Source organism: Mustelus asterias, chromosome 10, assembly GCF_964213995.1.
Source record: "Mustelus asterias chromosome 10, sMusAst1.hap1.1, whole genome shotgun sequence".
NCBI lineage: Eukaryota > Metazoa > Chordata > Chondrichthyes > Carcharhiniformes > Triakidae > Mustelus > Mustelus asterias.
In genome coordinates, this window is record NC_135810.1 from 12,649,169 (window position 1) to 12,662,849 (window position 13,681).

Below are 13,681 nucleotides of genomic sequence, written 5' to 3' on the forward strand. Positions count from 1 at the left end.
AGACTGTGACCCAAGCTGGGAATCGAACCTGGGTCCTTGGTGCTGTGAGGCAGCAGTGCTAACCACTGTGCCACCGTGCTGCCCATAATTGTTTTGCTCTGCAACCAGTTATGGCAAAATCTTTTGTGACGAGATAAAAACCTCCATCGGCCTGGGTGCAAGCGTTTGAGACTCTTACCTTGGAGCCAGGAAGTTGTGGGTTCAGTCCTTACTCCAAGATGTAAACACCCAGGTCTGCTGCTCCCCAACAGTGAAATTTAACATTTAATAAAGTAACAAAAATAAGATAGTGTAAAGAAGTCCAGAACACAAAACAGGTGTATTCTTCCTTGTCAACTGAAAAGACCTTTGCTTATGGTACAATATGGTACCGTGACCCTTTGCTTATGGTACAATAATCTTAGCATAAAGGGTTAATAAAAATTACAAGAGGCCAAACGGGCGGGATTTTACGGCCTCGTTCGAGCGAGACCGGAAATTCCTGCCTGAAGGTCAACGGACATTTCCATTATTCATCCCTCGCTTGCTTTGATGCTATGGTGGGTGAGACTCTAGAATTCCGGTGTAGGGTAAGCGACTGGCCCGGATGGGGTACCCGGACGAACACTCAGATCCTGCATGGATCAGCTGGCGGGGGTAATCACAGACACCTTCAACCTCTCTTTACAACAATCTGAGGTCCCTATCTGCTTCAAGAAGATGAACATCATCCCGGTACCTAAGAAAAGCCAAGCAGCGTGCCTTAATGACTATCGGCCGGTGGCTCTGACATCCATCATTATGAAGTGCTTCAAAAGGCTAGTCATGGCACGAATCAATTCCAGCCTCCCGGACTACCTGGATCCACTACAGTTTGCCTATCACCGCAACAGGTCCACAGTAGATGCCATTTCCCTGGCCCTGTACTCAACCCTGGAACACCTAGATAACAAGGATACCTATGTCAGACTCCTATTTATTGACTACAGCGCAGCCTTCAACACTATTATTTCCACGAAACTCATCTCCAAACTCCGTGGCCTGGGCCTCGGCACCTTCCTCTGTGACTGGATCCTGAACTTCCTAACTCACAGACCACAATCAGTAAGGATAGGCAACAACACCTCCTCCACAATCATCCTCAATGCCGGTGCCCCACAAGGCTGTGTTCTCAGCCCCCTATTATACTCCTTATACACCTATGACTGCATGGCAAAATTTCCCTCCAATTCGATTTTCCCGTTTGCTGACAACACCACCGTAGTGGGTCGGATCTCAAACAATGATGAGACAGAGTACAGGAATGATATAGAGAATCTGGTGAACTGGTGCGGCAACAATAATCTCTCCCCCAATGTCAACAAAACGAAGGAGATTGTCATCGACTTCAGGAAGTGTAAAGGAGAACATGTCCCTGTCTACATCAACATGGACAAAGTCAAAAGGGTCGAGAGCTTCAAGTTTTTAGGTGTCCAGATTACCAACAATCTGTCCTGGTCCCCCCATGCCAACGCTATAGTTAAGAAAGCTCACCAACACCTCTACTTTCTCAGAAAACCAAGGAAATTTGGCATGTCAGCTACGACTCTCACCAACTTTTAAAGATGCACCATAGAAAGCATTCTTTCTGGTTGTATCACAGCTTGGTATGGCTCCTGCTCTGCCCAAGGAACTACAAAAGGTCGTGAATATAGCCCAATCCATCATGCAAACCAGCCTCCCATCCATTGACTCTGTCTACACTTCCTGCTGCCTCGACAAAGCAGCCAACATAATTAAGGACCCCACGCACCCCGGACATTCTCTCTTCCACCTTCTCCCTTCGGGAAAAAGATACAAAAGTCTGAGGTCACATACCAGCCGACTCAAGAACAGCTTCGTCCCTGCTGCTGTCAGACTTTTGAATGGACTCACCTTGATTTAAGTTGATCTTTCTCTATACCCTAGCTATGACTGTAACACTACACTCTCTCATTTCCTTCTCTATGAATGATATGCTTTGTCTGTTTAGCGCACAAGAAACAATAGTTTGCACTGTATGTTAATACATGTGACAATAATAAATCAAATCAAAATCAAATCAATCTTGGCATGAGCAAAACCATAAGTCTGCTTGTACATCATTGAAATGACTGCTTAATTAATTGAATGACCTTGTCTGTTAAAACATGTGACGACGTCATTGAAGTTTTCTCATCAGCACAATCAAATACAGGTAAAGTGTGCATTTGAAGTGCTAATGATTCCTGGAACTGCAGATGTTGTGGTAAATTGACGGATTAAAGCAAGTATTATTTAAGTTTTTAAAAAAGAAGCCAGGGGAGGGATGGGCGAGGAATGATTTTCACTCAATCAGTTGTTATGTATTTAATGAACTGCCTGAAAGGTGTTTTTTCATTCATTCCTGGGACATGGGCGTTGCTGGCTGGTTAGCATTTATTACCCATCCCTAGTTGCCCTTGGACGGCAGTTGAGAGTCACATGCAGGCCAGCCCAGCTAAGGACCCCAAATCTCCTTCCCTAAAGGACATTAGTGAACCAGATGGGTTTTTTCTGACAATCGACGATGGTTTCATGGTCATCAGTAGATTCTTAATTCCACATTTTAAAAAATTGAATTCAAATTCCACCATTTGCTGTGGCAGGATTCGAACCAGGGTCCCCAGAACATTAGCTAAGTTTCTGGATTAATAGTCGAGCGATAATACCACTAGGCCATCGCCTCCCCATAATAATCCTCTCCATAATGCTGTAAATCTGAAAACTCATTACTCTTTGAAAGTTCCTTTGGAATCTGATTTCACCATTCCCTCAGTTAATGTTTTCCAGCTCAGCCTATACCTGGGTGAAGTAATTTTTCCCTTGTTCTATTGTCAATTATTTTAAACTATGATCTCTGGTTATTGCCCCACTTCCCAGAGGAAATAATTGATCTCTTGACTTGATAAATCAAAATCTGTTTTGATTTTTGAATCTCTGTTGTGGTGATTGTCCCTTTAAGGGCAACACAGCAGAGTAAGGGTCACCTTACTCTGTAGCATGTTTGCAGCTAATTCTAAAATACCTCTGCCTAAGAGAACTCCTCTCCCCTGAGGTGATTCATTCCTACTAGGCCATTGCCTCCCCATTCTGTGTGGAAACAGATTCATTTCGACTGGATGGACTCCTTCTCTGCCTCAAGATGCTAAGAAAACCAGTCCATCCCAATTTTAAAAAATCCTTTTTGGGGAAAGGTTTAGGAACTGCTGCATCCCAGGTGGTTCTGAGCAGTTTTCCTGTGCTAGCTTGCAATGGAGGTCAGAAATTCATGCAGCACCTGCAAGATTTGTGTGGGTTTGACAAATAAGCAATGGTTAACTGCGTTTGAACCTATACATATCAAGCACAAAGCTAAGGGCAGTCACACAGTGTGGTAGAGAGTGCCAAAGGCAAATCAAGTTACAGCACAGCCTTTATTTGCATTAAGTAAATTATATCAACTTTACATAAAACTGACAAACTGAGCTCCAAGAAAAAAAAGGACTTGAATCTTGTCCCGACAAGTCGATGTGTGTGATTTCACCCAGCAGTTATGCTGAAGTATTCAAATCAATTACATAGTTGTGTGTGAACACTCTGACAACTCACCGAAGTGAAATCTTGCTAGAACCATTCAAGATGGACTAAAACATAACGTACTGAATAAGGCTGCACAATAGCCTAATCAAGTATTTGCTTTTACAAAATGAACTCGGTCACTGTCTAAAAATAAGGGGCAGGGATGAAGAGACTTTTTTTCACTCAGAGGGTTGTGAGTCTTTGGAACTCTCTGAAAGGCGTTGGAAACAGCATCTTTCAATATTTTTAAGGCAGAGGTGGATGGATGTTTGGCAAGCAAAGGGGTGAAAGGTCATTGGGGGTTAGGCGGGACGCAGATTTGAGGGTACCATCAATCCTAGGGGAGGCATGGTGGCACAGGTAGTTAGCACTGCGGCCTCACAACCACCAGGGACCCAGGTTTGATTCCAGCCTTGGGTCACTCTCTGTCTGGAGTCTGCACGTTCTCCGCGTGTCTGCGTGGGCTTCCTCCGGGTGCTCCGGTTTCCTCCCACAGTCCGAAGCTGTGCCGGTTAGGTGGATGAGCCATGCTAAATTCTCCCTCAGTGTACCCGAACAGGCGCCGGAGCGTGGCCACTGGGGGATTTTCACAGTAACTTGGTTACAGTGTTAATGTAAGCCTACTTGTGACACTAATAAATAAACTGCAAACTTTGGCTCCCAGAACCCCATGTTGAAACCAACAGGAAGGTGCAGTGGAGTCCGTAACAGTGGCTAGGACATAGCAATGGAATGCCATATTCCCCCATTGAAGTCTCAGGTATGTCAAAAATTGGGCATCATGCGACATTACAATTTCAATTCACTCAATTCCCTTCCTTATTTCCATTCTTGTTTTGCCAACTCTGGAAGGTGATGATTTGTACAGAGGCATGATTTTTATCAGCTGCCAGTTCTCCAATACTTCAGCAAGTTACTCATACCCTTCTTGTGTGACCTTGAATTATCACCACACGTTAAACAGATATCTCATGGTAGGTTTTAAACGTGGGACACTGGCTGATCTTTTCCCTTCCTAACTACAGGATTATGTTGGTGACCTAACGCTCCGTCCTCCCCCAAAACCGTCCCCCTCTCCCCTCCCATTTTCCCTTAACCATCCTTCAGGTTGCTCGAAATACCCAGATCAATACAGTCCAGTGATTGAATCAGAAAATGCTCCTACTCTGACTTTTGGGTGGCGCGGTGGCACAGTGGTTGGCACTGCTGCCTCACAGCGCCAGGGACACGGGTTTGGTCCCCAGCTTGGGTCACTGTCTGTGTGGAGTTTGCACGTTCTCCTTGTGTCTGTGTGGGTTTCCTCCGGGTGCTCCTGTTTCCTCCCACTGTCCAAAGATGTGTGGGTTAGGTTGATTGACCATGGTAAATTGCCTGTTAGTGGCTGGGGGACTAGCTAGGGGAAATACGTGGGGCTACGGGGATAGGGGCTGGGTGGGACTGTGGTCGGTGCAGACTCGATGGGCCAAATGGCCTCCTTCTGCACTGTAGGGTTTCTATGACTTTTGTCTTCGCCTTGTACTGTGATGGATTAGTTGTTTTTAAAAAACTTTCTAAATTTTAATAAGGCCTCTTGTATTTTTATTCTAAAAATGGGTACTAAATGATAAGGCCACCAATATTTTATCCCGGTGTAGTTTTATTATCACTTACAGGCAGTATATTTGTGTAGAGGTTTAACTGAACAGTTAGGGGCATAGTTGTTCCGATAGGCTGATGTGTATAAAATATATCCATAATCAAGTCTCTAATTTAACTACAATCTTTGCATGTCCATGAATTAAACTGGAGTATATGCAGTTCAGCGGTGCAGTAATATCTATGTGCGGTTCATATAATTTTAGTGTTGATATTAAGCAGTTGCGTCTAAATGTCAGACCATTGCATTTCATTGATTCGAAAGGTCTTTGAGGTACTTTAGCTTTTACAGGCAAATCATTTTCCCTTCAACTACTAAAGTTAATTCACATTTTGAGGTTTGTCAGCAGACTGTATGATTCTTAGCTCTTCTCCAGCTAAGTATTAACTGTAAGTTTGAGGAATTTTGTACACTTAGCTTGTGAGGGAAGAACGCAATAGTGTTGAATATGGACTGATGGTGCCAATGTCTCTGCACTATCATGTCCTGTGACAAAGCAACACTGCCACCTGCTGTTCCTCAGCTTTGTCACAGCTGCACATAATACCTTTAAAAGAAAAATCTTTTATATATCTTAAAGCACCTCTTAAGCATCTCTTAAGCATCACAGCTTGGTATGGCTCTTGCTCTGACCAAGACCGCAAGAAACTACAAAGGGTTGTGAACATAGCCCAGTCCATCGTGCAAACCAGCCTCCCATCCATTGACTCCGTCTACACTTCCCGCTGCCTCGGGAAAGCAACCAGCATAATCAAGGATCCCAAGCACCTTGGACATTCTCTCTTCCACCTTCTTCCATCGGGAAAAAGAAACAAAAGTCTGAAAGCACACACCAATCGACTCAAGAATAGCTTCTTCCCTGCTGCCATCAGACTTTTGAATGGTCCTATCGCATATTAAGCTGATCTTTCTCCGCACCCTATCAGTAACTGCAACACTATATTCTGCACCCACTGCGTTCCTTTTCTACGTACGGTATGCTCTGTCTGCAGAGCGCGCAAGAAACAATATTTTTCACTGTATCCCAATACATGTGACAATAATAAATCAATTCAATTCAACTGAAATCTAGAAGCACTTCACTTCATCTACAATTGTGAAAGGCAGTGACTACTGTCAGACTGGTAAGTGCGGCATCTATTTTGTGCATAGTCGGAGGTCCATCAAAGCACTGATGCACGTGTCTTAGCTTGCAGCACATCTCCTTCCCGTCACCCTTGTGCTCACTGAACTACATTGGAGTGCAGAGTTCAATGTCTTGATTTTAAAATTCTGATCCGTGTTTTCAAATCCCTCCCTGGCCCTTCCTCCTCCCTATCATTGTGATCTTCTCCAACCCCACACTGTTAGAGATATCTGCATTCCTCTCATTCTGCCATCCTGCACACTCCCAATGGTAATTGCTCCACCAATGGTGGCTGTGCCGTTGGCTGCCAGGACTCCAGGCTCTGGAATTCCCTCCCTGTTATCTGCCAGTTCTCTAACTCACTTTCCTCCTTTAAGACACCACCTCGTTGACCAAGTAGATAGGCAAGGGATTCAAGGGTTATAGAATTGGGGGGGGGGAGTGATGGGGAGAGGGGGAGCGGTTTGGCGTTGAGGTGGGGTGGGGTTGCAAATGGCAATCTGGACTTGAGACACAATCAGATCAGCCATGATCTTATTGAATAACAGAACTCGTTTGAGTGGTTGAATGACCTCCTCCTGTTCCTGAGTCCTATTTCTCTTGGTTATCGAACCAAATGTTTTGGAATGTCGTTCAGTGCTGTACTTTGTTAGTAATGCTTCCATGAAGTGCCTAGGGACGGTTCATTATGGGCGCTACGTAAATGTAAGTTGTTGTAGTAAGCAAGTCCACCAAGAAGTAGGGATCACGGTTCATAGAATCCCTACAGTGCAGAAAGAGGCCATTCGGCCCATCGAGTCTGCACCGACCACAATCCCACCCAGGCCCTATCCCTGTGTCCCTACATATTTTACCCATTGATCCCTCTAATCTATGTATCCTGGGACACTAAGGGGCAATTTAGCATGGCCAATCAACCTAACCCGTACATCTTTGGACTGTGGGAGGAAACCGGAGCACCCGGAGGAAACCCACGCAGACACAGGGAGAATGTGCAAACTCCACACAGACAGTGATCCAAACCGGGATTTGAACCCAGATCCCTGGAGCTGTGAAGCAGCAGTGCTAACCACTGTGCTACTGTGCCGTCTTTGTAGACTTCCATCAGGTCGCCCGTCAACCTCTGTCATTCCAGTGAGAATAAGCCAAGTTTCTCCAACCTTTCTTCTAATGCTCTCCGTACCAGGCAACATCCTGGTAAATCTTTTCTGTACCCTCTTCAAAGCCTCCACATCCTTCTGTTAGTGTGGCGACCAGAATTGAACACTATATTCCAAGTGCGGCAATATATATTCCAAGTCTACGGTTGTTGAAGGAGGAGCTGTGATAAATCCTGGGAGCCATCTACTGCCAATTTTACAAGAAATTTGATATTTCACTTATTTTTGTGTCCTGATATTTGCCCCCCAGGCACGAGACAGTTTAAAATGGGAGCCAAGGCTGAAGACTTCCTTTGCTTTGCCTTAGCTTCACAGTAGCAGGCACAACACAATATACTTCCCTCTGGGAGCACAGCGGATTGTCATCAATTTTCAATTGGCTTGATAAAAAGAAGCGATTGCTTTCTGTGTCCCAAGAGGCAGATACCAAGCGTACTCTTTGGAACCCAGATTTAATTAAGTCAAATGTTGCTTTGTTCCGGAACAGCACTGGTTGAAGTGGTTTCTATCTGGGAGTTCATTGACACACCGTCTTAGCTGCTGCTCATCCACTCCTGGGACCTTGATTTAATTCCATGTCAGACTGATGGGATGAATTTCTTCCCTATCTATGCAGGGGCCTTGGGTGAAATGAGTTTAAGTAGTCTCAATGGCCTACTGTGACAGCAGACTAGAAGGAGCATTACTGTGCTTCTGGCTATACAATCGGTGACTGAAATGGGATGCGTTCATCTCACATCTCACACCATGAGCAGGATTTTACTGCCTCGCCTGTCCTGAAACAGTAAAATCCCGCCCGAGGTCAACGGATCTTCCCATTGACCGCCCCCCGCCCGCTCCGATTCCCATGGCCGGCAGGGCAGTAAAATTCCGGCCCATTTATAGAATCTTGGTTCGACCGCACTTGGAATATAGTGTTCAATTCCGGTCGCCACACTAACAGAAGGATGTGGAGGCTTTGGAGAGGGGACAGAAAAGATTTACCAGGATGTTGCCTGGTACAGAGGGCATTAGCTATGAGGAGAGGTTGGAGGAACTTGGTTTGTTCTTACTGGAATGACGGAGGTTGAGGGCGACCTGATGGAAGTCTACAAGATTATGCAGAGCATGGACAGAGTGGATAGTCAGAAGCTTTTTCCCAGGGTGGAAGAGTCAATTACGAGGGGGCACAGGTTTAAGGTACGAGGGGCAAGGTTTAAAGGAGATGTACGAGGCAAGTGTTTTACCCAGAGGGTGATGGGTGCCTGGAGCTTGCTGCAGGGGGAGGTTGTGGAAGCAGATACGGTAGTGACTTTTAAGGGGTGCCTGGACAAATACATGAATAGGATGGGAATAAAGGGATATGGTCCCCGGAAGAGTAGGGGGTTTTAGTTCGGTCAGGCAGCATGGTTGGTGCAGGCTTGGAGGGCTGAAGGGCCTGTTCCTGTGCTGTAATTTTCTTTGTTCTTTTTATGTGCTTAAATAAGATCTACGAGGGAACTTACTGGCTGTTTATGCCGGTGGGGTCTTCTGCTCTGGCCGACAGTGCCCTCCTGCTGCCTGTTTTCTGGCGGCGTGGGGGTGGAGTCAATGGGAAATCCCATTGACAGCAACAGGACTGGAAAATCCCACTGCCCGGGAACACCACGCTGCCTCCCACTATGAGAAAAAGGAGGCCGGAGAATCCCGCCCAGAGTTTCCAGTTCTAGCATCACCTAAATGAGAACAATAACCACGTAATATAAAACAAGTTGTATCACAGTCCTTCTCCCCAAATTCTATACCCACATCGTACCCTCTCACTAGTGAACACTGACCAAAGTATTCATTTAGAACCCTATCTATGTCCTCTGGCTCCGCACACAAATGACCACTGTGGTCCTGAATGGGCCCTACTCTTCCCCTAGTTATCCATTTACCCTTAATGTACTTGTAAAACAATTAGGATTTTCCTTTGTTTTACCTGCCTGAATCATTTCATGTCCCATTTTTGCTCTCCTAATTTCCTTTACAAATTCCCTCTTGCTGTTTTGAGCCCTCGATGCCGGCTATAAGCCTCCCTTTTCCTCTTTATCCAACGCTCTCTATCCCTCGATATCGAGGGTTCACTGGATTTGTTGGCCCCATCCTTTCTTTTTATTGGCCCTGCACTCTCCCTATTTCCTTCTTCAATGTGTTCCACTGTTCTGTCACAGATTTAGTTAAAAATGTTTGCTCCCAGTCCAGCATGGCAAATTATATCCGATCTTATCAGAATCAGCCTTCCCCTGGTTTAGAACTTTGATTTCAGGCCCATCCTTGTCCTTTCCCATAATCAGGGCAAGGATAATCCAAACCTTCTTTTCTCTTTCCTGCTTTCTGAAATCTTTATCTCTTCACTCCCTCTATCATCACCCCCAACACTATGTGTACAGAATTCATGACTTTCTAAGATGACTTTCTTCATTTCTAAGGCTGACACCATTCTTCAAGCTGCCTCAGGTAGTGTCTCTCCCAATCTAGGCATGATCCCCATGACATGACAGTTTCTCACCCATTTTCCCCTTGCACCCTTTCCTTGCTCAGCTCTTCAATGAGATCCATCTCCTGTTCTCTTCAGCACAAACACATGCAGCTTTCCCTCTGGTCCCAAGTATTGATGGCTCCTTAAACACCACTCACACCACTTTCAAAAACCTCCAAACACAACTTTCTTCTCAAAATACCCACTCTAGGTACACTAAATACTGTATATACCTTTCATCTCATGTCCGCCTCTCCCAGTCTGAATCCCATCAGTACAAGCTTCCACAGTTCTTGCAATAACACAATCTGGCCAGAGTCGCACCTTACATCCTCTGTGGTTGATGCATTATTCTCCTTGACCTCTTTGTATCATTTGATATGGTTGACCAATCTGTTTGCCGCAATCCTCTTTAACCAACGCTCCATTACAAGGGAGTGATAACACTCCTGCTGACCTGAACACATCCAGTACATCTCTAGCAATGGCGTCCTGACCGTTACCTCAGCTACTTTCAGAATTCACCAAAGATTATCCACCCCCTCTTCCTACCTCTTGGTAACATCACCTGCAGTCACAAAGGCAACGATGAGATGTATGCCGAAGGCAGCAAGTTCCACCTCTCCATCGCCTCATTCAATCCAGTGCCACCTTATCTCTGCCATCAGGTGAGACACCACTTCCTCCAGCTGACCATTGAAAACAATGGGCCGGATTTTACAGCCTCCTTTGGGCGAGAGGCCGTAGAGTTCTGGCCAATAGGGTGGACATCCCAATTGGAAACTGGACTATGCTGTCATTGAATCCATAACCTCCCAGGTCATTAACCCCACATCCAATCGCCATCAAGATCAGTTCCACTCTTGACAATTTCTTCATCCCTATCTCACCTTAACTCCTTTAAACACACCTTTGTCCCCTCTCCATTTCATTATTCCTGTTCCATTCCCTCTGGCTTCTAATCTTCCACCCTGTATAAACAACATTTCCCAATTGGGACCTGCCCTTGCAGCTCATTACCCCTGATATCACCTGAGATTTAAAAGCTTCATCTTTCTACCTCTCCATGGTCTTGTCCTCTCAGCTTCCTAAAGCCTTAGATTGCATCTTACAACATTACCACAGTAATTGCATTTCAAATGCACCTCACTGGTTATAAAGCACTTTGGGATGTCCTGAGATCATGAATGGCGTAATATTGGAAAATGGGGCACCTGTGTGGCTGTATACTATCACAAAGTCTCGATGTAAAGCCATGAACACACTCAGAAAAGAGCCTGCAGTGTCATTCTTGGCCTTGTTTACTGTAGTTACTCAGATTCTTTGCACAACTGTAGTCTGGAGTCATTTGAGAACGGACGCAATCAATGTTATTTATTTATTTGTGTCACAAGTAGGCTTACATTAACACTGCAAAGTAGTTACTGTGAAAATCCCCTAGTCGGCACACTCCGGCGCCTCTTCGGGTACACTGAGGGAGAATTTAACATGGCCAATGTACCCAACCAGCATGTCTTTCGGACTGTGGGAGGAAACTGGAGCACCCAGAGGAAAGCCATGCAGACACAGGGAGAACGTGCAGACTCCGCACAGACAGTAACTCAAACCGGGAATTGTGTGAGGCAGCAGTGCTAACCACTGAGCCACCATGCTGCTGTTCATTCATGACATCGCTGCTGGACACTAAACTCCATGACTCATTACCCACAGACAGATCTCATAGTGGCGACCAGCTACAGAGCTCAAAACAACTAACTGAATTAAGATGTGAAAAGACAGGATTTAAGAACAGTCCAATGGCATATCTCTCCCAGACAATGAATAAACACTAATAACTGTTAAAGTTGAACCCTGATAACATAGATGCCCTAATTTATTCATCAATACATTGTCTTACTCTCCACTTCCATTTTGTATTTTAATAGGAAAAATGATTTGATTGTAAAACTTATCTCAATTTTGCCCTTGGCAACGATGGAAGCTGCTTTTCAATAAATAAACCTTTGATGAATTAATTAATATAAAAATTGATCTTCTGTTCTAATTATCTCCTTTATCTTGCTGTATCTGACATTTTTTGTGTTCTACTTGTCCCTTTGGCTTAAAAACAATGCCTAAGGCAACATCAACTCTACAACAAAAAAACAGAAAATGCTGGAAAATCATAGCAGATCTGACAGCGTCTGTGGAGAGAGAATAGATGTCTGTGTCGATATGCGCGATCTTGTTGGAGATCCTCTCCACTTGGAGCCGGCAGTTTGCGGTGTCGATGGTAGTCATCAAGTTTCTACAAACATGCAAGAAAGCAGACAAGAGAAAATAGAGCCAACGTTTCAAAACATTGGCTCTATTCTCTCTCCACAGATGCTCTAAGACCTGCTGAGTTTTTCCAGCATGAGCTGTTTTTGTTTCAGATTCCAGCATCTGCAGTATTTTGCTTTTATCAACTTTACCATGCACCCCGGACATGTTCCCTTCCACCTTCTTCTGTCGGGAAAAAGATACAGAAGTCTGCGGTCATGTACCAGCCGACTCAAGTACAGCTTCTTCCCTGCTGCCATCAGACTTTTGAATGGACCTACCTCATATTAAGTTGGTCTTTCTCTACACCCTGGCTGTGACTGTAACACTATATTCTGCACCCTTTTCCTTCCCACTCCCTGGGGTGGCATGGTGGCACAGTGGTTAGCACTGCTGCCTCACAGCACCAGGGACCCGGGTTCGATTCCAGCCTCAGGTCACTGTCTGTGCAGAGTCTGTACGCTCTCCCCGTGTCTGCGCAGGTTTCCCCCGGGTGCTCCGGTTTCCTCCCACAGTCCAAAGACGTGCTGGTCAGGTGCATTGGCCATGCTAAATTCTCCCTCAGTGTGCCCGAACAGGCGAGTGTGGCGACTGGGGGATTTTCACAGCAACGTCATTGCAGTGTTAATGTAAGCCTACTTGTGACTAATAAATAAACTTTACTTTACCCCTGTACTCTATGTACAGTATGCTTTGTTTGTTTAGTGCACAAGAAACAATCCTTTTTACTGTATCTCAATACATGTGACAATAATAAATCAAATCAAATCCTGATGTCAATCCACCTATTTCTCTCTGGCTTTAAGATGCATCTTTTCAACAAACCCTGTGGCCATTTGTCCTAATATTTCTCTGCCATGGCCTAGTTCTATTTACTGATGTTCATTTGTAGCACTTTCATGTTGAAAGTCTTGCATCGCAGCGATCTGTTGTAGCCTCCTACCTGTATGCGTCCTCCTGTGTGCTTTCAAATGGGAGCTTTTTGTGTACACCTTATTGCAGCCCTCAAAATCACACCTGTGTATGCGTCGTTTCTTCGAGTCAGGGGACTCAGATCTTCGCTGTAGTCTGGTACCCTCAATACTGAAAGGTGAATCCGAACTGAAAAAGGACACAATGACCGTATGGTGAATACAAACCCAAATTCATTGTTACATTACCTCTGTCAACACAACTGGACATGACATGATGGTAGTCAAATATCAAAGAACAAAGATTTTAGCTCCACAATTCTGCCAATAACACATGAAAATTTATGTTTCAGGAGTTAAAGTAAATATTAAATATGTTTTTGCAAAGTTCTTTCAGTTTAGTTCGCGGCAGGGTAATCTTTCTTATATGATACATTTTGATATTTTTTTCCCAATGTCCTTTCTGCCTATCTTTTTCTCGATGTGGAG

At 44.8% G+C, this 13,681-nt stretch overlaps 1 protein-coding gene across 2 annotated transcripts in view; it reads right to left on the reverse strand.

Annotated features, from left to right (window-relative positions):
• The window catches only part of LOC144499529 (Krueppel-like factor 12), a 267,217-nt gene that overhangs the window by 15,754 nt on the left and 237,782 nt on the right, over positions 1 to 13,681 (reverse strand). For both annotated transcript variants that reach the window (XM_078221577.1, XM_078221576.1), the window contains one exon: positions 13,225 to 13,382. In XM_078221577.1, coding sequence (XP_078077703.1) covers positions 13,225 to 13,382 — 158 coding nt within the window. The remainder of the gene's footprint in view (positions 1 to 13,224; positions 13,383 to 13,681) is intronic.